The sequence below is a fragment of the Mus caroli genome, unplaced genomic scaffold, assembly GCF_978045245.1.
Source record: "Mus caroli unplaced genomic scaffold, Mus_caroli_1 scaffold_7, whole genome shotgun sequence".
In the NCBI taxonomy this organism is placed as follows: domain Eukaryota; kingdom Metazoa; phylum Chordata; class Mammalia; order Rodentia; family Muridae; genus Mus; species Mus caroli.
Window position 1 is genome coordinate 60,700,338 of NW_028227262.1, and position 26,157 is coordinate 60,726,494.

The 26,157-nt window shown below is 43.5% G+C and overlaps 1 protein-coding gene across 2 annotated transcripts in view; it reads left to right on the top strand.

The window, feature by feature from the left end:
• Kbtbd12 (kelch repeat and BTB domain containing 12) overlaps nucleotides 1–26,157 on the top strand; it is a 71,451-nt gene that overhangs the window by 26,105 nt on the left and 19,189 nt on the right. For both annotated transcript variants that reach the window (XM_021164116.3, XM_029478866.2), the window contains one exon: nucleotides 15,315–15,512. In XM_021164116.3, the coding sequence (XP_021019775.2) occupies nucleotides 15,315–15,512 (198 nt within the window). The remainder of the gene's footprint in view (nucleotides 1–15,314; nucleotides 15,513–26,157) is intronic.

Below are 26,157 nucleotides of genomic sequence, written 5' to 3' on the forward strand. Positions count from 1 at the left end.
GAAGTTTCTTGAGGGTTAGGTGCATCTTCTCTGACTGAGTCCAGACCTGGCAGACCTCTGTTGAATATGTGTTGGGGGCCTCATATCAGCTGGTGCATGCTGCCTGTTTGGTGGCCCAGTGTCTGAAAGAGCTCAGGGGTCCAGGGTAATTGAGACTGCTGGTCTTTCTATAGGGTTGCCCTCTTCCTCAGCTTCTTCCAGTTTTTCCCTAATTCAACCACAGGCATCAGCAGCTTCTGTCCATTGGGTGTAAATATCTACATCTGACTCTTTCAGTTGTTTGTTGGGTTTTTCAGAGAGCATTCATGACAGGCTCCTTTGTGTGAGCACACCAAAGCATCAGCAATAGTGTCAGGTCTTGGGGCCTCCCCTTGAGATGGATCCCAATTTGGGCCTGTTGCTGGACCTCCTTTTCCTCAGGCTCTTCTCCATTTTTGTCCCTGCACTCTTTTAGACCTCCAATGGCCTGACATTTTCTCTCATCCTCAACGCTTCTCTTCATTTTTTTCTTTCTTTCTTTCTTTCTTTCTTTCTTTCTTTCTTTCTTTCTTTCTTTCTTTTCTTTTCTTTCTTTTCTTTTTTTTTTTTTTTTAGAGCTGAGGACTGGATGCAGGGCCTTTCCAGCACTTTGCAACCGAGCTAAACCCAGGTGCCAAGGCTTCATTTCTTAAAGGCTCTACCACCTCCCAACAGTCCCTTGTGCTGATTACAGCATTTAAGACCTGAGTCTTTAGTAGACACTCCAGATCCAAATTGTATCACTCCCTAGTGGGCATGCATCCGATTCTTGGGCCTTTCTGAGCTTTTGAAAATGCTTCTAGAGCAGCAAGTTTCCAACCCGATGATGTGTTTTTTTCTGAGACTCTTACTTCAGGTTTGAACCATTTACAAATAGAAAGTCAAGCCTTACACTACTTTCTTTTTTATCTACCCCCCAGATAACAAGTTTGTTGAGGTTTTCTTTTTTATAATCTACTTTCCCTTTTAATTTTTATTTTATGTATATGTGTGCTTTTCATGCATGCTTTTCCTGCATCTTCTCTGAACCACATGCATGCATTGCCAGAAGAGGGCATCAGATACCCTAAAACTGGAGTTACAGTGAGCCAGCCAGGGTGCTGGGAATAGAACCTGGGTCCTCTGGAAGAGCAGCTAATGTGCTTAAGCATCTCTCCACCCCCGATAAAACCTACTTTTACAATATCATTTTACTTCATCTTTACTGCATTTGCAATAATGCTTTCAAAGTCATTTTTTTCCTATTACTCTCACAGAACAATTCAAATAATAATATGGAAGAGATCTATTTCATGGATACATCAGACTCTTACATAGAGAGACTGGCTTGAGAGCCTGATTCAGGCCCAGAGTCTGAGAAATGAAAGATTCTACAATTTCCAAATACTTGATGCCAACCTGTTTGAGTGCCTAAATCCCATAACATTTTTACCAAGAAAAAAATTATTTATTACCATAATTTTATCTGTTTAGTGAAATTTTTCCATGCAGAATAATATTTATTGAGGGGCTAGTAACTGCTAGTCTCTTTACAATTATGTATTGTTTCAGTTCTCAAAATATATTACAAAAGTAAGTTCTTAGGGATGGAGAGATAGCGCAGTGGTTAAGAGTGCATACTGCTCTTATAGAGGACCCAACTTGGATTGCCAACACCCCATCAAGAGGCTCAGTACTACATGTCACTCCTGTCCCAGGGGACCTGATGTCTCTGACTTTTGTTGACACTGCACTCATGTATACACACCCTTACACACATACACGTAATTTTGTAAGTTCTTCTCTACTATTATATTTATTATACAAATAGTAGGATTAAGTCTAGACTTCAAGTCCAAATTGGTTCAATTTCAAAGTTAATTTTTTAAAAATATGTCACTACTAGGGGCTGGCTGGGTCATCTCAGTGGATAAAGTGCTTACTGATAAGCTTGAAGAGTTTAATCCACAGAATTCAGGTAAAAGCTGGACAGGCATGATGGTTCTCAGTAATCCCAGCACCTTGGAGAAGAGACAAGGGGTTCCGCTGGGCAAGCTGGATAACTAGACTAGCAGGAATTGGTATGCTCTGTGTTCAGTGAGGGACCCTGCCTCAGTAAACTGGTGGAAAGCAGACACCTGATATCAACTTCAGGTCTTTACATGCAAGCACATACATGTGAAAACATACATGCATGCACACCACACACACATAAACATAGATGTACACATACACATATATATGGAGGGGGAGATATCAGCAAAGGCTATCCTCTTCTAAGTATGAGCAATGTCCATTGCTGTTGTGTCATGTGACTCTTCTTTGCCCCCTGAACTAAAAGACCTGGCTGGTTCTTTTCCTTCTCATTGCTAAGCAGGTGCCTTTGGTTTTCTCTTTAGTGCTGGGAATGGAACCTAAGGCCTTGCTTCATGCCAGGCAGATGTTCTGTCACAAGCCACACCCGAGACCTCAGTCCTTGCTGCCATCATCCTTCATAGCTGTCACATTGCACAGGCAAACTTCTCCATACATTCTACACAACATAGATAAGCTCACACTGCAGACAGCCATGTATCTCTACAAACCATACATGAAGCTAGGCCATGAGATCACACACCTTTGGCAGAGTTTCAGGTCTCTGTCTCTATGTCAGCACACAGACACGTACTTACCTTTTCATGGTTTGTATCTGTGTGCTAGACAGTGACCTGTTAGTCTGACTTCCTAGCCGATGAGTGACACTATTTCACCACTAGGGATATATTGGCATGGTTGCCATGGTTCGTAAACATCACAGCTGGGCAGGACAACTGATTGCTTTTCTCCCTTGGCAGCTGGCATAGCACCTTCAGATACCCTGAGAGCTGGTCCTCAGGGAGGAGGCTCCAAGGTCTTCCCTATCCTTCTTAGCCTCCTTTTCCTTCATTTCCTCCCTCACAGCACCTGAGTTCTACTTACTCTCCCTCGAGTACTCTTCCTCCACTTCCCATGCTGTTGGGACCTTTTCCACTTGCCTGGTTTATATGAGTACTCCACATTATCTGCTCACACCTAAAGATGAAGACCCAGAATCCAAAATTAAGAGATTAAGCTGCATGTGTCTTTCTGGATCCAGGTTAGACCCAGAAAAAAAAAACCCTGCTAAACAAGACTTTAAAAAAAAAAAAACATATTATTAAGTAATTTGGCTTTGACACTTGAGAGTGCATTGTGCCAAGTGCTGAATAATAAGTGTGTGGTAATTGGTGGTTATAATAGTGAATATCACTTGTAGTAGGAAGTCGAGTGTACTCTAGAGCCCTGCTAATGATCAGTCTGGACACCTCTACAACCACCTGAGAGGGCATCCCTGTGCTGGAGCATTTGTCAACTGAACATCTTCTGTCTACTTCAGCTCCTCCACTGTGACTTTGTACTGACGTCATGCTACACATTCACACAACCCACTGCTCTGTGTGGCTCACACACATGCTTTTCCATGGGAAGCACTAGAAATGACATGCAGAATACGCTCTTGCTGCAGGCCCTGAAGGCAAAAGCTTTCAACAGCAAGGTGCTAACCCTTATCCCAGCCCTGGAAACTTGGATTCAGTTGTAAAAAGAAAAAAATGAATTTGCCCTTCAGTTAAAATTCGCTCCAATTTTTTAAATGGAGGACATGTTTGCTTTTGAAAAGCATGTTTTACAGACACTGAGTTTCAATGGAAAGAGCTTCTGGGATGATGTTGAACTAGTCAAGGGGCAGGTGTATTGGTTTCACATAGATATATTTCCTGACCATCTATAGATTGCCTTCTTGGGAAATCTTTTTCCAACCTTTTACTCTGAAGTAATGGCTATATAGCTTTAATGTTGAGGTGTGTTTCTTGTATGCAGCAGACATATGGATCTTGTTTTAGCATCCATCCTGTTAAGCTTAGTCTTTTTATTGGGGACTTTAGTCCATTGATATTGAGAGATCTCCATCATCAATGATTGCTAATTCCCTTTGTCATTGTTGGTGGTGGTGTTGTTGTTGTTGTTGTTGGTGGTGGTGGTGGTGGTGGTGGTGTGTGTGTGTGTGTGTTGTCCTTCTTTGGGTTTGCTTGTATGAGATTATTTATTGCCTATGTTTTTGTGGGTGTAGTTAACATCCTTGTCTTGGAGTCTTCCTTCTAGTACCTCCTATAGGGCTGGATTTGTGGATAGATATTGTTTAAATTTAACTTTTTCACAGAATATCTTGTTTTCTCCACCTATGGTGATTTAAAGTTTGCTGGATGTAGTAATCTGGACTGGCATCTGTGGTCTCTTAAAGGCAGCTCCACATCTGTCTAAGCCTTTCTGGCTTTTAGAGTTTCCATTTAGAAGTTGGGTGTAATTCTAGTAGCTCTGCCTTTATATGTCACTTGGCCTTTTTCTCTTACAGCTTTTAATATTCTTTCTCTGTTCTGTGAATTTAGTATTTTGATCATTATGTGGCAGGGGACTTTTATTTCTGGTTCAATCTATTTGGTGTTCTATAAGCTTCTTGTACCTTTATAAGCATGTCCTTCTTTAGGGTAGGAAACTTTTCTTCTATGATTTTGTTAAAAATATTTTCTAGACCTTCGAGCTGGGGATATTCCTATTATTATTCTTAGGTTTGGTCTTTTCATAATGTACCTGATTTTCTGGGTGTTTTGTGTCCAGAATATTTAGATTTAGTATTTTGTTTGACCAATGTATCTATTTCTTCTATTGTGTCTTTAACACCTGAAATTCTCTCTTCCATGTCTTATATTATGTGGGTGATGCTTTCTTCTGTAGTTTCTGTTTCTTTACCTAGATTTTCCATTTCCAGAATTCCCTCAGTTTGTGTTTTATTTATTGCTTCTATTTCCATTTTCAAGGTCTTCAACAGTTTTGTTCATTTCCTTCAACTGTCTGTCTGTTTTCCCCCCTTGGCTTTTTTTTAATAGTCTTCAAGGAATTTATTGATTTCCTCAAATCGTTTGATTGTCTTTTCCTTGATTTCTTTAAGGGATTCACTTATTTCCTCTTAAAGGACCTTTATAATCTTCATAAAGCTGTTTTAAGGTTGTTTTCTTATGCTTCAGCTGTGCTAGATCATTCATGGCTTGCTGAAGTGGAATGCTGGGCTCTAGTGGTAACATACTGCCCTGGCTGTTTTTGATTATGTTCTTATGCTGACATTTAGGCATCTGGATTTGGAGTGATTATAGGTCGAGGTGCCAATTTCTGGGTTTGTCTTTGTTGAATGGATGTTTTCTTTCTTGGTTTCTGTTTCCTCTCTGGTCTTCTGACTGGAGTGGCCTGGGGTTTGGCATTCTGGTCTGGCCTCTCTAGATTACCCTCTTAACATAAAGATAGAGATATGGCCAGCTTCACAACTGCACTGTTTGTGTGGCTACTTGTGTATTTTATCAGCTGTACTATGCTATGATTGGTGTGTCCTGTTTTCCTAGAAAGCATAAACTAATCTAAATAGTCTGTACAGGTATACTGACCAACCATGCAGGTGCTGAAACTGCCTGGTGTTCAAGTTGACTTTCTTCTTAAGGGCTTCCTCATGCCTGTGTTTTGGGAAATGTTGTGGTAGTGATGGTGCTGTGTGCTAGAGGGAACCACTTGGACTTCCTGGAAAAAGGGTGCTGCCTACAACTGTGTATATCCCTGCCAGGATAGTTGGCCAACACAAATGACATGTTTGTTTGTCTATGGACTTTTTAAATTTTTCTTGGGTTTTACATATTTTTAGTCTTACTGGTCTTTTGATTTTTTTTTTGTTCTGGTGTTTACTTTTGTGTTTCTGCAGTTTGTTTTTGAGACGGGGGGAGGGGGAGCATAAAGTTGAGTGGGTAGGGAGGTGTGGAGGATCTGAGAGACGTTGAAGGAGAAAAAACCATGATCAAAATTTTAATAGAAATATTCTCAAAGAAAAAAAAGAAGAAAACTTAGTCATGAGCTCTTATTAAGATGCCCTAGGGTTTTCTCTGTGCAGAAGCACATGGTGGGGAAGATAAAAAAAAAAGTAGGCACTTTTTAAAATCACACACTAGTGATTATGCTTTTGAATAATATATGCTTGCTCCAGAAATGAAGGCGCATATTCATATGTATGTTTTGGATTTCCATCAAGTAGATACTATGAAAAGTCAAATTGAGTTCAGAATCCACTTCAACTTCACGGAATGTATAAAGTGAGTAGAGCTCGCCTACAGAGGCCTTCACTGCACACAGGGCAGCCCTGCCCACCATGCATCCCATATGTCACTGCATCCTGAAACCCCAGAAAGCTCTCCCAAGGGACATGTCCCTGGGAGCCTGTTCCTCTGCCTCTCATGTGGCTTGTGTGACTACACTCCTCCTGTCACTTACATAGGGAAAGAGCTTCTCGTTTACCCCCGTGTCTCTTACCTAAGTGCTGGCTTTATATGGCTAATAGTTAGCCATATAAACATTTGTTTGCCAAATTAATTTTCCCATCTCTGCATCCTGTCCTATTCTTTCTTCATGTAAAGCTCTGCTTTATAAAAGCCACAGTAAAGGTCTCGTGGCAGTTTTTTAAATAGAGGCTTTTGATTTCCTTGTAGAGGGAGATTGCCAATGTCAACTCTTCCCGAACTGCTAATGCCGCAAACCATTGTTGCCTTGCTGAAAATATAACAGCATCATCTGAGCCTGGCCCAGCTTGAATGCCATTAAAGAGAAACGAAGGGAAGAGTTACATAAAAGGTCCACGCTATTACTGTAAATGCATCCAAAAGATTGCTTTAGTGGCGAATTATTTTATGAGAGTACCAAGCTTCACGGTAACAAGACTTTGTCTTTTCTTTTGACAATTTATTTTTTAAATGCAAATGTAATGTGAATTACCTAGGCAGTGCTTTAAAATGGCATGTATCTGGCTTCTACGCTTGGCAGATACCTGTCAGAAGGTCTGAACGGAGCTGAGAGCCTGATAGCAGGGAGTTTCCATTTCTGGAGTGAAGGAGCATAGGATTGAACTTTGGGAACACAGACACTGTGAGACTGTCCCTACAAGTGCCATATGCTCAGAGTATTTACTAAGTCTGCGCAGCATTAGCCAGCCCTGGGCTGGTAGAGAAGAGACCAGGATGAGTGCAGTATGTCTACTCATAGCTAGCTCTGAGCATTCCATTATTTGGTCTAAGTGTCCTGACAAGTGATCCAGCGCTGGCCTGGTTCTACTCTGATTTACATGAGTTTTCATTGCTTAAAATGGCATGCCTTACACACAGGCTGGATGGGGTAACACATGCTTTATTGTTGTCAGAGGGTCAAATAGGTTATCCTCGGTGCCAATTGCTCTGAGAACAAAGCCCTGCATGAAGTGCTTCAGTGACCAAGAAGCTCTCAGCTGGGGTGAATGGTTCACCATTGCATGTACGTAGTTACAAAGTGTTTTCAGCTAAGCGTAAAAAACATGTTAACCCTTTTCCATCTGGCATCCTTAGCAGTGTGAAGAAGACCAGACCGTGCATGTGGCCACTTGACTGCAACTTAGCTGCAGCAGATTCTATCACTAATGCCCTAAAGGTTCACAAAGAGCCTGCATCTATATTTCTTTGTGATCACTTATCAGTGTGTAACCCCGACACTCTGTTTAATGTGTGCAACCTCCCAGAAGACTCTGGGTATCTTAGGGACAAAACACAGAAACCAGATGCCAGTTGTTGCATGGTATCTGATACAAATATGAAGTGGGCACAGGAAATTTTAGATTGTTCAAAGCTAATTAGAAGTTTAAAATGGTTTCGAGGGCTGGACGTGGTTAAGAACACTAGAGTTTCGTTCCTATCACCCACTTCAGTCAGCTCACAGACTGCTTTTAACTCTGGCTCCAGGGGATCTGATGTCCTCTTCTGACATACACAAACATAAAAACACACATAAACATAAATAAAAGATAAAGATAAATCTTTTATAAATGCTTCTGATTCAGGATGTTAGGAAGCTTCTCCAGGGAGCGGTGCCCATGACACTGCTGAGAATAGGCCAGAGTGGTTCCAGGAGAGTGCCAGCTCATCTCTGATGCCTCCCTGTACTTGCAGGAAAGCATCCTCGGGTTGTGCTATTTCACAGTACTTTTAGGGGGAAGAGGTAACAAAATGTTAAAAAAAAAAAAAAAACAACTGTCAACAGGGAAAAATCTGTTGAAAACAAAACAAAGACCCTAAAGTTGTCTAATGTGCCAATTATGTCATGCACACGGAAGGCCAGCCATACTGCTACACGTGAACCCTGTGCCCCAGAACTTGAGAGGCAGGAGCAGGCAGATCACTGTGAGTTCAAAGCCAGCCTGGTGCACATAAAGAGACCAGGGCTACAAAGTCAGACCCTGCCTCAAAAGAAAACAATAACAACAGCAACAAAAATACACTCTGTCATTTTGAATAAAGCACGTTGTCTTTCTTCAGTTAGTTTAACCTAATTCATGTTTTCTTACTCCAGTCTTCCATCATCTGACATTTCCTATATAAAGAAGCAAGTAACACAGGAACTGCTCTATAGAGATCATTTTACTTAGACACAAAGTAAATAGACCAAGATTCTTAGAACCTTTCTTTCTTTCTTTCTTTTTTTTAATAAAAATATTCAGGCTGGAGGTCTTCAAGGTTAAGAACACTTTTTTCTTGCAGAAGACCAGATTTTGGTCCCCTGTACACAACCCTCTGTAAGTCCAGTTCCAGTGGAGCTGATGCCCTCTTCTGATTTCTGTACATGTGGGGTACAGACATCCATATACATAAAACAAAATAAATATATTAAAAATAATAAATTCAAAATACATGAGGTAGGATTCTTGTTTTAGTATTAAATGTGTGTGTGTGAGTGTGTGTGTGCACGCAAATTTGTGTGCATACATATGTGTGTCACTGCACACATGTGGAAGACAACTTTCAGGAGTTGGTTCTCGCTTTTCACTTTGAGTTAAGGTCTCCCTTCTTGTTTCTTTTCTGCACTTCACACTCCAGGCAGCATGGCTTGTGAGATTCCAGGCATTCTTCTGCCTTTGCCTCCCACTCCCCTGTAGGAGTCCTGGAATTATAGATATGTGCCACCAGATCCAGCTAAGACTCAAACTGAGGTCATCTTGTGTGCAAACTTGAGTCAGCTGATGTTCAAATCTAATGCTTTTACTGCTGAGCCATCTCTCCAACTCCAGTCTTTTTTCTTCAAAATTTTATCTAGCAAATTCTTTCCAGCCCTATTTAAAAGAAAAACACCATACTTGGCACCTCAGGAAATACACCATGCCTTGTAGAACTTCTGTCTTGTGCTGCCTTTGCTTTTGAGGTGGGATATATTCGATTGATGGGCCTTTGTAGAGGCATAAGTAGGAGTTTGGTCTGTATCCTGTTAGGTAGTCCTACCCAAATCAGGAGAGGTTAATCCTCCTGGTAAGCAGGCAAGCCTGGGGAGAAGACTCAGCTACAGTCTGTGGGTCACGGTCTGCTTCTAAAGCTGCCCTTCATTGAGCATGGAGTTCTTTGGACTCAGAACTTGCCTCATTTTAGGTAGTCATCAGCAAGCAGGTGACCTAGGAATAGGGTGAGAAGACGACCATTCATGTGTCCACCTCAGTCTTATTGAAGGAAGTACTGAAGGTTCTGTTCTCAGGAAGCCTGCAGGCCAACCTAATGGGGAAGAGAAGGAAGGGGAGAGGGAAAAGAGAGAGGGGGGAAAGGAGAGAGAGAGAGAGAGAGAGAGAGAGAGAGAGAGAGAGAGAGAGAGAGAGAGAGAGAGAGAGAGAGAGAAACATGAAACCTTGATTTCTATTCAAAGAAAAAAAGTCTTATTCTGTATTGAGACAGGAATGACTTTTTGAGAGAGTATAGGCAAACTAGGCCTTAAAGGTTCAGGAGTATGTCAAGCTGGGGAGGTGGTGTCAAAGAACACAGCCTGTGAAAGGGTCAGAGGGAAAGATCTTGGCTATATGGGGAACTGTTGAGCTGGAGAGAAAAGAAAGCCAGGGATGTTAGGAGGGCAGGACCTGGATTATCTAGAGCTTTGTGCCCCTTCAAAGAAAGGAATCAATATGGAAATAGGTAGTCTACAGAACTGGTGACTTAGGAAGATACAGAGGACACTGTTATCATTCATTTGGGGCAGTTCTGGTCTTTACTGTTCATCTTCTAAACTTTCTCAGAGTCACTGTCCCTGCCTCAAATGAGCTGTTCTCATTTAGGGACTCAACTCAGACCTTTGGAGGCCCTGCAGTACACACTGGCACAATGTGGAAAGAGACACAGAAAGATGAGCTCAGGGTCTGAAAATCCCTGGTGTGGATAGAAACACTGCTGCCCAGTGCTAACTGGACACAGACAGCCTAAGCTTGCTACAGTCTGACCAGATGAGACTTTCAACTGCCACTTAAGTGGCACCAGCAGCTCCGTCCCAGAGCTTTCTGAGTTCTTTCTTTCTTTTTTCTCCTTTTTCTTGATTGCATCATTCTAGAACTATCTGGATGTCCCTGTAGTTTTACTTGGAAGGGACAGAACAGTACAGATTTGTGGGTTTTTCTCTCCAAAATCAAGCTCTAACACATGTAACTTGGGCTTTCTTTCTGCCTTTTTTCCCATGGGATTTGGGGGTTTGGGGGAGTGGGTCATGGTATTCTGTTTGGGTAGTAAATAAAATGCATTCTCAGTCTGGTGAGAAATATGTGGGACCATCAGCCTAAGCTCTATGAACCCAAGGCAGGCTTGCTGTTGGCTAGCAATGCCTAACATATATTATCCAGGATTTGATAAGAGACAGATAAGAACTTTTTAACTGAAAATACCCAAAGGCCCTTGCGTTGGGCTCTGGAAACTGACAAGCTGATGATTTTAAGGCTTTAAACTTGAAACCTAGAAGTCTAAGTATCTATGGGGGGAATGGGAGAGCTGACAACCTGCATGAGAGTGAAGCAAATTGCAGCAAGCATCCCATTCGTAGGCAGAGGCTCAGGTCGTGAGTCAGAAGGGAGCCTGGGGACTCAGAGTGATGGGTTACTTTTTCTCCAAGAAGCTGAGGATTTCTAGAACCATCTTCCCCACAGCTCTTACAGCTCAAATGCTATGGCCAGGTAAGTGCTCTGTGGGATCAGAGAGAGCTGCCTGAAGCCTCATGCCTGATTGTTTTTGGATTTTTGAGACAGTCTTACTCTGTAGCCCTGGCTGGATTGCTACTCACTGTATAATCTGGACTGGCCGTGTACTTACTATATAGCCCAGGCTAGGCTCAAATTCACGACCATCCTTCTGCCATAGCTTCCCAAGTGCTGGGATTACAGGCATGCACTACCACAACTTGTCGATGACTTTTGACCTGATTCTCTCTACCCAGATTCAAAAGAAATGTCTATGAGCATTTGACCCTAAACCAGCAACAATTCAATAATTCAGTTACACATGATAATTCAATATAGGGCAAATGTCAACAATTTCAAAAAACACTTGTGTATGTAAAACCCCACATACATGGAAGCGTTAGATCAGTGGCTTTCAAACATGAAAGAAAATAGCCATCATCAGCGTCTCAGGTGCACGTGTGTCATGATGCCATCCACAAGAGGAACTAAGTAAAAGAAAGTTCCCTCGGTGATACCCACGAGTGCTCAGAGGTCCTGGCTTTCTCCCTTTCTTTGTTATTATCTAAGTCATGTGCTTCTTGCCACATTTTATAAGATTGGTGCTATCATTCTTAGCTTACAGGTGAGAATGATTGAGGCTTAGAAGAATTAAATCAATCAACCTCATTTGGCTATCAAGAAGTGACACAAGAATGTGAACCGGGATCTGTTTCTGAAAGTCCACGTGCTTTCACCAAGGCACATGGGTGTCTCACCACCACCACCCACAGTCATTCCCCACCCCCAAGTCTGGTTTAGCAAGGCAAGCAACTTTGGGATTTTGCCAGAACTGTTAGTGAAATCCCACTCCTGCTTTGGATCAAGCCCAGATCAGAGTAGAATAAGTCTGCCACCTTGAGGCAGGCCTGAAGGGGAAGGGTGTGCACGAGATTCATGGGCAACTGGGTGGCAAGTCCCTGTGCCTTCAGCCAGCTGTCTGCCGGGCTCTTTGTGGGAGGACAAGCTGCCTCCCACTCATCTCCAGAAATGAAAGAATCTATCATAGCCCAACATCAGAAGAGGCCATCTTCATCTCTGTAGGAATAAAATGAAGAAAGAATAGGGAGATGTAATTGTCTTTCCCCCTCCCACCCCTGAATAATCTAGGCATATATTTTGCATGTGGGGTGCATTTGGGTATGACCTATAAAGGTAATTTCTCTCCACTTGCTTGGTTTTGAGTAAGGGGGAGTCATGCTCAGAGATTCTGGTAACGCATAAATGAAAGCCACCGCACTGACTTAGTGACATTCTGCAGCTATGCCGATCCCACCCTAGGCGTCCCCTCATCAAAAGGCTGTACTTGTAGAGCCAGCACTGACTTATTAATAAAGATCAGGCCTTTATTTGATTATTTATCTAATCAAGATTCATCTTCAGTCTAAGCTCATTAAGCCTGCTGCTAATGGAGTGTGCTTGAGGTGAAATTAACACTCGGTGACAACGAGACTGAGTCCAGGCTTCAGGGATCAGGACGGAAACAGAGCACAGAGTGAGCTGGGGTGGCCCAGGGGTCGGGCAGAGCATGTGAAGTGTCTGTTCACCAATGAGAACGGGCACATTTCACAAGGTTAGTTTCGACTGTAGTAATTAAATACCCTCAGTAGCAGCACAAAGGTGACAAGAACTCTCATTATCTCAGACAGTCAAGACTTATAAGCACTCTGCTTGTGTCACACTGGGGCAACCTCTCTGAGGGGATTTAAGGTGGAACTCTGACTTAGAATCAAGGTGCTGGCACTTTACCTGCCTCAGCCTGACTCCTACTGACTTCAGTCTAGACTTTTTGCTTCACTCCCTGGTCTAACTAGTTGCAACATACACCAGCCCTAAAGCATCTTACCTCTCAGAGAAGGGACTCACCATCTTCTTACCTTGCAGGGCTCTGCTGCCACACACAAACCCTCTTCTACGTGACTTCTTGGCTAGTTCCATTTTCCCTAAGGTGAAGAAGTATCCCACTACCACAGAGTCACATTGAGAGTGGTCCTGGCCATGAACACAAGAACTGTGCTAAGGCCAATGTGACCCTTCCTCCAAAACACAGCAGTGTAGATTCGGCTTCAAAGGAGCCTAAATTACTTCTCAAGGCAGATAGGAGAGAAGGCAGTCATGCACGTCCTGCGTTGATATCTCAGTCTCTGGGTTCATGCTGAAAGAATTGGTCAAGTAATGTCATTAAAGAGGTGGGGGACCCCTCCAGTCTTTTTTTCACCTTCAAAACCTGGCTTAAGACCCACTCATAGTAAAGCATGCGCCTCCCATTGCACCCCTAAATTCATTGAGTAGTGTATGACAGGCTCAACCAAAGCCATGTGACCTTTGCCCTTCATGAGTTTACAGGACTAAGAGCTGGACAGACAGGGAAGAGTGTCAGGGAGAGCATGGGGAAGGGACATTTCATACTCATTCATTCACTCCAGACACATGATGTGGGAGGATCTGTGGGAGGAGCTGAAGGCAGGATCAGAGAAGAGGATGACGGAGTAGGTGATAATGAAGGTCTGCCTGATGAATTCAGTGAAGGACAGAGTCCTAAGTAGCAGTGAAAAAGAGAGGCAAGGAGAGAGACCATGTGAAAAACTTCTCAGCAAGTGGAATCTATAATGAAGGCCATAAGTATGTCTTAGTTTTCTCTATGTGATAAACATAGCTATAGCCAAGGCCAACACTGTACAGTCCTTCCTTGGCATACAAAGATTAGCAGTGGGTCTGAATGGAATGGGGTAACAATGATAACTATTGCAAATACAAGAGTATCCCTTCTTCCAGGGAATCTGCCTCAGTTTCAGGAGCTGCCCTCTGGTCAGGAACCATGACCCTCACATTTAAAACCTTTTGTCTTGGGGCTTGGGAGGTGCTTTAATTAAATTTCTATTTTCATGATACAACACTACCGAAGCACTGTACTGATAGAAGGAAGGGTTTGTTTTGGCTTACCATTCTAGAGAGATCAGAGTCCATGACCATGGAGGGAAAGCTTGGCAGCAGGCTGGCATGGCAACTGGAGTAGCGAGCAAAAAGCTCACACCCTGAACTACAAACAGGAAGCAAAGAGCAAAGTGGGAATGGTACAGGCCTTTGAACCCTCAAAGCCTGCCCCCTGTAATAGCCCAATCCTCAATGACAGGCTTCCTCTAGCAAAGCCACACCTCCCAAGCCTCTTGCAACTGCACCACCAACTGGGGACCAAGCATTCAAAACCTCAAAACTCCTCGGGTGCATCTTATTCAAATCACCACGGCAGGAGAGAATAAAGACAAATTGCATCCAGACTGGTGTTTCTGACCACAGTGGATTGGAAAATCTTACACAATTGGACTTCAAAGTCCTAACTCTGTACATATTCTATCTGCTCCTTATTTCCATTTGAAGTATCCCTTGAGATGCCTGCCTGCCTGCCTGCCTGCCTGCCTTTCTATTTATTTACATATATGGCCCCTTTCACTCTGTTAACTTCTTGTTTGGAGACAGTGTTTCATGATGTAGCCCTGGCTGACCTGGCACTTGCTGTGTCAACTAGGCTAACCTTGAACTCACAGAGATCTTGCCTGCCTCTACCTCCCCAGTGCTGGGATTAAAGGCATGTGCCACCATGTTCTGCCTTCACTTCATTAATTTCTCAAGAGCAGGAGCCTTGTCAATCTTTTCAAACTCCTTGTCACTTGCCATTATCTTGCCATCAACGAGGAGTTAGTGAGCATCTGCTGAATAAAGCATGGTGTCCAGTAAGGAAGGGGCCCGCACATCTCACTTCCCAGTCTTTCTGGTCTCCCTCTAATCCCAAACCTGAAATTTACCAAAGAGCCCTTCTTTTCACATGGAAAAGTATGCATGCAAGTGAAGAAGCCAGCTTGCCATGATGAGTCATGGAAGAGAGAGTCCTTGACAGCTGCATGAGTGAACTCATGGCTCACAATGAGGCAGGTGTCTGAGTCATTCAACCAATATCCTTACTGGGAAGGGAATGTTCATTGTGTGAACCAACTTTTCAGGGTCTACGAGTAATAAATCTTGCCTAAGCAGTAACAGGAAATGCGGCATTACAGTGACATTAAACTTGTCTTTGAAATAGGCGGCAAAGACAAGTCAAGGCCAGCAAGCCAGTACTGCCCACAGCCCTAGAAGAGGAGGAGGGTGTCCACTGTGAGACTTCTGCTCCCAAACACCCCATTTTTGTGCTTCACTCTCTTAGGTGGAATTGGCTGTGTGGGCCGGGACAAGGGACAAGTTCGGAAATGCCTTGATGTGGTGGAGATCTACAACCCTGATGGGGACTTCTGGAGGGAAGGCCCGCCTATGCCGAGTCCCCTCCTCTCGCTGCGAACCAATTCCACCAGTGCTGGCGCCGTGGACGGGAAGCTCTATGTCTGCGGCGGATTTCATGGAGCAGGTACTGACCTAGATGTAAATCTGTCACGGCCCTCTTGGCAGTGACTTTTACCTCCATTACCTGATAGCATGGTCAGTTTCCAGAGCAGTGAGGCACTAGCAAGAGTCTGGCTTTCAGAGCCCAGTGGCCTGGAGCAGTTCCCTACATTCTCTGGGGCTTCACCTCTATGAGATGACGAGGATTCTGTGGGATGAAGTTTATAACGCATCTAGCCCATGGCAGCCACTCAGCCCATAGTGGTATGGAGAGAAAAAAAATAGAAGAAGAGGGCAAATTGCTTTAGTAGGACTAAAAGAAGCATTTCTGAACAGGAGGGACGTGGGAGCAGAGGAATGACAGGAAGTGTTGGGTGTTATGCTTTCAGCTAGCAGATGACCCTGTCACTGTCCGCTAGCATCCAGGGAAGTAAATTGCTTGAAAGCATTTCTAAGATGACGCCTAGTGTGTATACTTATTACCGAATGCATACATCCAATACCATCATTGCGTTCTGCAGCATGGAGCAGGGAGGCTTTTAAGCATGCATGGATCTAGAGGCCAATGTCTCATTGGCTACATCAGTAAATAAAGCAGAAGGATACCTTCATAGTAGACTGACTAGCTGATTCTGACCTCACCAACTAAGTGTTAGGCCAATATATACCCGTGAGACACATGCCCCAGAGCACTTACAATTTTGCATTTTGAAAGAAGTCAGATTTGCCTTCATTTTGTAAGCATTCAGTTTTAGGTAACTAATTTAAAGAATGAGGCTTTCTTTCTTTCTTTCTTTCTTTCTTTCTTTCTTTCTTTTTTGTTTGTTTGTTTGTTTTTGTTTTCAAGACAGGGTTTTTCTGCATAGCCCTGGCTGTCCTAGAATGCATTCTGTAGACCAGGCTGGCCTTGAACTCAAAAATCTGCCTGTCTCTGCCTCCCAAGTGCTAAGATTAAAGGCGTGTGCCACCACCACCCAGCTTTCTTTGTGAATTAGAAGAGACTTAGTGGATTAGGGAGTTGGCTTTGTTGGTAAACTACTTGCCTTGCAAGTATGGGGGCCTGAGTTCAATCCTTCAGAACGCAGGTAAAAAGCCAGAGATGGATGCGGTCGTTATTAGAGCTGGGTAGTGCGTGCTCAGGCTGTGCTGCCTTCTTGTTTCCCTTCTGTGTGCTGCAAGGTTCCCGTGATCAAAGGCCTCGCTTGTTCTCCATTTGTCCTTCAAAGAACTTTCCAAAAGGTCTTTAAATGTCTTATTGCATTTTATTTAAAGTGTGCAGTATGTGTGGGTTCAATGGCTTGAGTGTGGAAGTCCAAGGGCAACTTTGGGGAGCTGGTTGTCTATGTGGGTCCTGGGGACTGGCACTTGAGGGAAACATACAAAGCAAAGCTATCCAGAAGAGCATGGACTGCGTCAGTAGAAGTCGCAGCCAGAGAGATGCAAGCAAATGCTGTGCTGAAGGAGCGGGGTGGATGGATGCTGGAGAGAGTTCCTGCGAATTAAGATTTAGGCCAGAAATTGAGTCTACACTGGAAATGTGAGCAAAGATGGTTGAGGAAACTTCCAAGAAAGCAGAGTAAAGAAATAATTGTAAAATCAGAGGAAGAGAAATGAAGTCCAGGAGGCCCAGTCTTGGCGTAGCAGGACCCCTGACAAAAAGAACAGAGAAAGTGGACAGGATGTGTCATCCACAGCGTGAATGAATAAGAATCCCAGAACTGAAGTCCCTAGTCTAAAGGAAGCTACCAAATGCCCTGGGAAGCAGATAAAATAGATCAAATCAAAGCACATCACTGTGACAGTAGAGACAAACAGAAGATCCTAAAACATCCCGAGGAAAGGAGAGTTTTATCCAAAGTTCCAAGAGTCAGCGTTCCAAACTGTGATGGTGGAAGCTAAGGGAAGTGAAGCGAATGGATTCAGAAGCTCTGCAGAAAACTATTTTCAACCTGTGCAGTTTGACCCTGCGGGGCTTGGTCAAGACTGAGGGCATTCTCCTGACATGCAGTGTGTCAGGGTGTCTCTTCTGTGTCCTTTCTTAAAAATCAAGATACGTTTCAGCAAAACTGAATGTGTAAACCAAGAAATAGTAGATCCCAGAAAAAGGATTAAACTCCTTTTAAGCTCCTGAGAGGATGAGGTAGACCCCAGAAAATCAGCTGCTGTGCACCGAGCTGAGGAGTAGCAGTACCGAATGGAGCTGGCCGTGGGCAAGAGGGCGGGATCCAACATGGATGCTAGGAGCTAAATTCTGCTCTCTCTGCAAGAGCAGCAAGTGTTCCTAACTGCTGAGCAGTCTCCCCAGCCCCTAACTCACAATGTTTTTAAATGTTTTAGACATCGAGAGCGGGGCGGTGGAAGCTATAAAGCACAACATAAAAAACACCACGCGTTCCTCCTTCCGTATCCAGTGTCGCTTATTAATCCCGAAAATCACAGGAAAAAGACCAGTTCCACAATGTGGAGCCAAATTTGAAGCAACTTTAATTAAATACTGGCCAGGATGATGGACTCTGACCACCTCTAGATTCCCAGGAAATGGTCATGAGTCATGTTTCATGCAGAGGCTGAAAAAGGCAAAACCTCATGGCCACCGAATTTCCTATCAGGTCCAATCAGAGACAAGCATACATGTTGACATATTTCCTGCCTACATCCCTCCCATCCACAACCAAGCAAGCTCTTTGGGTGTAAACAAACTTGTTTAGGGGAGCAAAATCATGTGGCTTCCACTTCTGTATTTGCCAGGTATTATTGGCAAAGCCTCTCAAGCTCCTGTCAGCAAAATCTTGCTGGCATCCACAATAGTGTCTGGATTTGGTGGTTGTTTATGGGATGGATCCCCAGGTGGGGCAGTCTCTGGATGGTTCTTCCTTCAGTCTCTGCTCTGAACTTTGTCTCTGGAGCAGGGGTAGGGGGAAGGAGATAGGGGATTTTCCTTTTTTTTTTTTTTAACTAGGTATTTTCCTCATTTACATTTCCAATGCTATCCCAAAAGTCCCCCATACCCTCCCCCCCACTCCCCTACCCACCCACTCCCACTTTTTGGCCCTGGCGTTCCCCTGTACTGGGGCATATAAAGTTTGCAAGTCCAAGGGGCCTCTCTTTCCAGTGATGGCCGACCAGGCCATCTTTTGATACATATGCAGCTAGAGTCAAAAGCTCCGGGGTACTGGTTAGTTCATAATGTTGTTCCACCTATAGGGTTGCAGATCCCTTTAGCTCCTTGGGTACTTTCTCTAGCTCCTCCATTGGGGGCCCTGTGATCCATCCAATAGCTGACTGTGAGCATCCACTTATGTGTTTGCTAGGCCCCGGCGTAGTCTCACTAGAGACTGCTATATCAGGGTCCTATCAGCACAATCTTGCTAGTGTATGCAATAGTGTCAGCGACAAACACTGTTTTTTAAATCTATCTTTCATAAACTTTGTTTTCAACACAGGAATTATAAATTAAAAAAATTCATCCTAATCTAATCTATCTTGGATACCTGTTATTTCTTCCTTGAATGGGCCACACATTGCATGGTTACTTTCAATAACGATGACGTTAAAGTCACATGCCACACCTCTTCTCCTACCCTAGCAAAGATGGCTGCCAGCCACTTGGCTGCCTAAAGATGGCAGCAGGCCATGCATTGCTTATGTCCCTAACTGGAATCACGCTAAAGAGTTCCTTTAAGATTGCCTATACGTAGATTTTTAAACCATCAACTCCTTGTTACAAGTTTTGAGTTAACTTTTTTGTTACAAATATTATGGATTTTTAACCATACCCAATAAACTTACAAATCTTGAGATACAGAAAGTTCATATAATTGTCTCAGGTAATTAAATGAAACCAGTAATCCCTTTAGCCATTCTAATTTGCTCTTTTCTCCCTGCCATAGCTCTTGACCCTAAACATAGAGACTTTAAAAGCATGTCTGGGTCTGAGAAAGGGAGAGCCACAACCCGCTTTCAGAACCAGCTTTTCAATAAGGCAGAACAGCATAAAAAAAAACTTTGATATTATCTATATCCAAAAAATTATTTTTGATTTCTTGTTGAACTAACTCAGTGACCAGAAAGCTTAGAGATATATTCTGAGCCCAAGCCATCAAAGCAGACATGGTGGTGCCTGTGGCTGGCAGCTGGTGGCAGCCGAAGCAGTAAAATATAACGAAGAGGCATAGAACGCAGTAAGTTCGTTTATTCAGTTGAGCCTGATGTTATTCTGCCTCAGCTCAATGTTTGCAACAAAACTTACAGACACATCAGAAAACACAGCCCCATCCACACACCTAAAACAGACAGATAAAACTTCCCCTTTCTCCTTTAGTGTTGTAATTCTAAGGGTTTGCTGCTCTGGTAGCTTCCATCATAAGTGTCTCAGTTGGGTAGATGCATCAGGGCCAGCTGCAGACTTCCACACTGGCCAGGGTTTTTCTGCAAAGCTGCTCACTGAGTCCCAAGTCTGGCCCTGGGCACTGCAGTATGTGGCAGTATTCACCACATACTGCCATCATACCCCAGACCCCAAAGGCTCCGCCATGACTGGAGTGACCTCTCCAAAGCAGCTCAAAGCTACCCAGCTTATTGATCTTGTCATTTGTCCATTCAGTTGCCCCACGTCAGAACACATAAAGACAAAAGCCAAATACAAACATAAGACAAGACAAAGAACCAAAATAACAACAGAAAACCTAAGACAATGACATTAACAGTTGGTATTCTACAGAAATTTCACCAGTCTGACCAAGAGAATTTAACAAATAGAAAGCAGCTTCAACTGTCCCTTGAGCAACCCCTGGACTGCCTGATGTCCCACACTGGGCCTCTCCTAACTCTAGGTCTGGCCCTTAGTGTCATTAGCTGTGTTGGGTGGCCTAGGCATTGGAACCCTGCTGACAGGCACCCAGGTGCCAGGCCTCTGGATCGAGTGATTCACCCCACCCCACCCTGTGTCAGCAGGGTATCCTCAGGGTTCAAAGATAAATCAGAAAGAAAAAACAAACAAACAAAACAAAACTGGCCGAATTCCCAAAAAAGTCAGTTGTGGGGTGTCTCCTTTGGCCCTGAGCAGGGGTCAGTAGACCGCATCAGATCCTCCCCAGTCCCAGCTCCGGATGCCCCAGAACCAGAATCCAGAAAGGAGGCAGAAAAATGTCACAAAGTTAAAATGGTTTCTGTGACTTAGCAAAAGGAGGCCTCCATAAAACATTCTTACTATTTCCTTCCAAGCAGAGCTGTTCACCTCAGGAGTTTGCAGAGTGGAAAGCACTTCTCTGGAGCCTTGGGTCAGCTGGGTTAGCTATCCCAAGGTGGTGCACCATTGGGGTGGCTTACCAGCCTCTTAAAGATCCAAGCTTCAGCAGAATTTGGGTGGAATACTTTTTTTTTTTTAATCTCACTGAGGCCTCTAAATGTTAGTCCTGAAGGTCACAAGAGAAAGACCAGTTCCAGAATTTTGAACCAAATTTGAAGGAAGCTTTAATTAAATAACGGCCAAGATGATTGTCTCTGACCAGATCTATCTCTAGGTTCCCAGGATGTGGTCATGAGTCACATTTTACAGAGGCTTAAAACGGCGAAACCTCATAGTCACCAAATTTCCCATAAGGTCCAATCAGGAAGAAGCGTACATCTTGACATATTTCCTGCCTACATCCCTCCCACCCACCCACATCCAATTAAGCACAAACAAACTTTAGGGGAGCAAAACCATGTGACTTGATATTTCCCAAGAACCACAGCACCCAACATTCTAGGAATTGGTTGGCTCTTACAGGCTCAGCCAGAAGAGCTCAGAGATAAGAACTAGATATTGAGCTATATTTATATATAACCAATACTGTGCCTTTATTATCCTGTAAAAATGAGAAAATAGAAAATAGGTAGGTATGCTAAGGATGAGAAACGAAGCTAAGTCCCACGATGCCTTGTCTTTGTTTCTGTGACTAACACAAATTACCCAAAGCTAGATGCCTATAAGAAAGGCTTTTTTTAGCTCACAGTTTTGGAGGCTAGAAGTCCATGCTCAAGTGACCCCAAACATTGGTAACAGAGACCTCCTTGACTGGGTCACTGCATGGTGGATGGTGTCCTGGTGGCAGTGTATGCAGAAGGAAGAGTCACATGGCAACACAAAAACCCAAAGTAACTCAGGAGTTATTCTCACTCTTATGTCTGTTTTGTGAAACAAGGTCTCACTATGTATCGTGAATTGGCCTGGAAGTCACTGCATGGGGCAGGCTGGCCTTGAATTTTCGGGGACCCTGCCTCTGCTTCCTAGGAGCTGCAGTTATGGGGATGAACTACTAGGCTGCAGTCAAGTACTCGGGGGCCCATGAGAGCTGCATCATCCCCTTCTGAGGAGAGCAATCCCAGGGTGTGTTCTCCTCCTACAAAGCCCCGCTTCTTAAAAAGCTCTCCACCTCCAGCATCGCTGCTCTGGAGACCAAGTCTCTTGCACATGAGTCTTCGGAGAACAAACCCGAGCAGTATCTAAAGCACAGCCGCCTTCATCTGAGAAATCAAGAATGAAGTGTTAGAAAAGTGTTATTTATAGGGCTGGAATCGGTGCCTGGAGAAGCAGCCGAGTAGAAAGAAGAGCAGTGGGTAGGGACAGCTTCTTCAAGGAATTACAGGGGTGAAGTCATCTGACTCTTCGTATCGTGTGAATATGAAATTAGGAAAGCTGGAACAAAGTTCACAATATGCAAATCAAGTGTGAATGAAGAGAATGGCAGGGAGCACTCTAAGGAGTCCGCCTGAGGCCAGTCTCTGTGAGTCTCGTGGGGTCCTCATTTCTTCTGCACCGAAACGCTGGCTGCCATTGTTCTGGATGGATCTTATAAGCATTTTTGTATAGCAGGTGACCTTATCCGAGTCCGTAACAAAGGGCAGACATACTGACCCTTTCATGGAAATCTTCTGACTCCTAAGCCCAGGATTTCTCTCTCGTACTCACAGGTGTTAGTTGGCACGCTTCCGATCCTGAGAGATTAGGAGCTCAGATAGCTGGAATTCAAGATGCTGACGCCACAGCAACAGCAGCAGCAAAGGATACTGTCCTTCATCTGCAGCTCAGGGGTCCCCTGTCTCCATCAGCATCCATAAATCTGCAGTAAACAGACTACGACAAACCCAGAGTTTCACAGTCCTTAACAGACTCCTGAATCTCTCCAGCAGGCTCTCCTCCCCACCTAACATAGGCTGAGGAAGCCAGCATGTTTCAAGGCCAGAGCTTATAACACCAGTCTTTCACACATTCTTACAAAACATAAATGAGGAGACAATTCTCAACTTATTCTGTGAAGTCAGTGTTATCCCATTTAAAAAAAAAAAATCAAAGCTCAGAGGCTAGGGAGATGGTGCAATCAGTAAAGTGCTTGTTGCATGAACCTGTGTAAAAGGCCAGGGACATTCCTGCACACCGTATGAACCTATGTAAGAGACGGATACACTCCTGCACACCCAGCATAAGGAAGGATCCGGGACTCACTGCCCAGCCAGTCTGGCTGAATCGGTATGTTCAGAGAGCAGTGCTGTCTCAGAGAGTAAGGTGGGTTGTAGCTAAAGGGCTGGCACCAGGGTTAAAGACATGTACTGCTCTTGTAAAAGACCGAAGCATGGTTCCCAGCATACACATCAAGCTGCTCACAGTTGCCTGTAGCCCCAGCTCCAGAAGAGCTGACACCCTCTTCTGGCTTCCACAAGCACCTGCATTCACATGCACATACCCATACACAGACATACACACAAACACATCATTAAGATGGCTCAGAGGTTGATAGCACTGACTGCTCTCCCAGAGGTCCTGAGTTCAGTTTCCAGCAACCACAAGGTGGCTTACAACCATCTGTAATGGAATCCAGTGTCCTCTTCTGGTGTGTCTGAAGACAGCGACAGTGTACTCATATGCACAAAATAAATATATAAATAAAAAATAAATAAAAAATAAATAAATAAATAAATAAATAAATAAATAAATAAATAAATAAATGGAGCTGAAGAAAGAGCACTGGCTGCTTCTCCAGAGAACTGAGATTTCTTCCCAGCACCCACAAGGCAGTTCACAACTACCTGCAACTCCAGTGTCAGGGGATCTGACACCCTTTTATGGCTTCCTTGGACACTATACACACACACACACACACACACACACACACACACACACACCACAGAAAAGTAGGCAGGCAAAACACCCATAAAAATAAAGATTTTTAAATTTAAGAGAAAAGTAAAACTTAAAAAAAAAATAAGTAAGGTGCAGAGCCATTGAGGGCTTGAGGAAGACTGATGCCAACTCAGGCTTCCATACATACACTCATGTATATACATTTACCCTTACAGACGGCACACGTAGACACCCCAAAAAAAGACAAAAAAAGTCCAAATGTAGCAAAGTGAAACCAGAAGCATTCAAAAAGAGTTACACATCGGAGTCGGGTGGGGGAAAAAAAAAGAAAAAGAAAAAAAAGGGTTACATGTTATGACCAAGCTAGATTCTCCCAGACAGGCAACAGTGACTAATTGTCTAAAAACTCATTTATATAACACACCTCTTAAATAAAATAAAGGACAAAAACAGGATAATTATCTTAACAGATGACAAATAAAGGAGAAAATCCAGCCCCCACTCACAGGGCAGACTCAGCGTGGCGGCTTGATATGCGTGGCCAGGGCGTGGCCTGGTTGGAGTAGGAAGTGTGTCACTGTGGGGTGGCCTTGGAGACCCTCCTCCTCACTACCTGGGAGACAGTCTTCTCCTGGTAGCCTTCGGAACAAGACATAGAACTCTCAGCTCCTTCTCCTGCACCATGACTGCCTAGATGCTGCCATGCTTCCTGCCTTGATGATAATGGCCTGAACCTCTGACCCTGTAAATTTGCCCATAGTAAATGTTGTCCTTTATAAGAGTTGCCTTGTTCCTGGGGTCTCTTCACAACAAAGGAAACCCTAACTAAGACACTCAGCAAAGTAACTGAACCACTAACACACATCTATGGAAAATCTGCAGCTAACAATACTCGCTGGTGAAAAACTGAAAACCTTGGCCCTTAGACTCGGGAACAAGACAAAAGTGTGCATTCTTGCCATTTCTGTGCAGCACTGTGATGGAGATTCTGCTGCAGGTAATTAGAAAAGAGAAGGAAAACACACGCAGCCAGATTATACAGGAATAATTAATTACCTAGGATATGATCCTATACTTAGAAAATTCTGAAAAGTTTTTTTTTTAACTTATTGGTACTAAGAAACAAGATCAGCAAGGTTGGAAAAGTAATGTACAGAAAATCACATTTCTATGCCCTTGTAGCGAACAATCCAAATTTAAATTAAGAAAACATTCCACTTATAGTGCCATTAAAATAAATAAAATACTTAGCAAAACAACTTAGCAAAAAGCACAGAACTCGTACATTGAAAAGTGCAAAGTGCTCTCCCTGAGGACCCAGACTTGGTTCCCAGCATCATTGTGTCTATAGCTCCAGAACCATAGAATCCAATGCTCTTTTCAGCCTTGGATTACTGTATACATGGTACATAAACGTACACAGAGAAAACACTGTACATAAAATAAAAATTAATAAAATATCCAAAAATATTAAATAAGAAGCCAAATTAGTAGTCAGTTTAGTAAGATGATTTAAAGTTTAAATGGAGCTGGGCCGACACATGAATAACTCCATGGGTGTATTGTGGGCTTTTGTTTTGTTTTGGCTTTTTTTTTGTCTTACTGGTTTTTTGTTTGTTGACTTTCATTTTTGTATTTTTGTGGGGTTTTTTTTTCCTAAAGAAAGATAAAGAGAGAAGATAAAACTTTGGTGGGTAGGGAGATGGAGAGAGAATCTGAAAAGAACGGGGGAGGGAAAAGCATGCCCAAAATATATTATATGAAAAAATTTTAAGAGAAAATGTGTATGGAAATGCAAGAGACCTTTATAATAAGAGCCAAACACTCACTTCAAAGCTATGACCGTCCAGACTGTGGGGTGCCAGCAAATCACAGGAATGGCTCAGTGGGAGATCCCTGAGCGGTCAGAAGTGACCTCTTTCTATTATAGTCACTTGGTTCTCTACAAAGCTGCGCAGATAGCTTAATTGGGGAAGGATCTTTCACCATCAAATTGTACAGGAATGGTTGGGTAGCCACAGGCAAAAGAGTGAGCGTATCTCACACCGTGTACAAAGATGGGCTCAAAGGATTAAAACCCTGTAAATATAAAACTACAAAGTCTTAGAAGGAAATGTGGACATCGCTGTGGCTTTGGATCACACAATGAGCAGGCAAGTCACTCTGAGAGCATTGTTTAAGAAGACATCTGTCAGCTGAGGGAAAAACTGCAGATCCTATACTCGACAAATAAAAGGTCAAGTCTAGACAGCAGACAGAAAACTTCTAAGTCAATAGCAAAAAGATAGCGCGCTAACTTTTAAAAATTCTTTTTTTTGAGACTATAATATAATTGCATCATTTTCCCTGCCCCTTCCTCCCACCAACCCTCTCACATACCTTTCCTAAATGCATAAACACACCCTGGCCACTGTTACTTGTGTGGATGTTTTCAGGGCTGACCAACTGGTGTGCTCTCCCTGGGGAAGACTATTTCTCCCGCTCCCAGCATTCCTCAGTTGCCTGTAGCTCTTTGTGTAGGGAGGGACTCACCCACTTTTTAATAGAC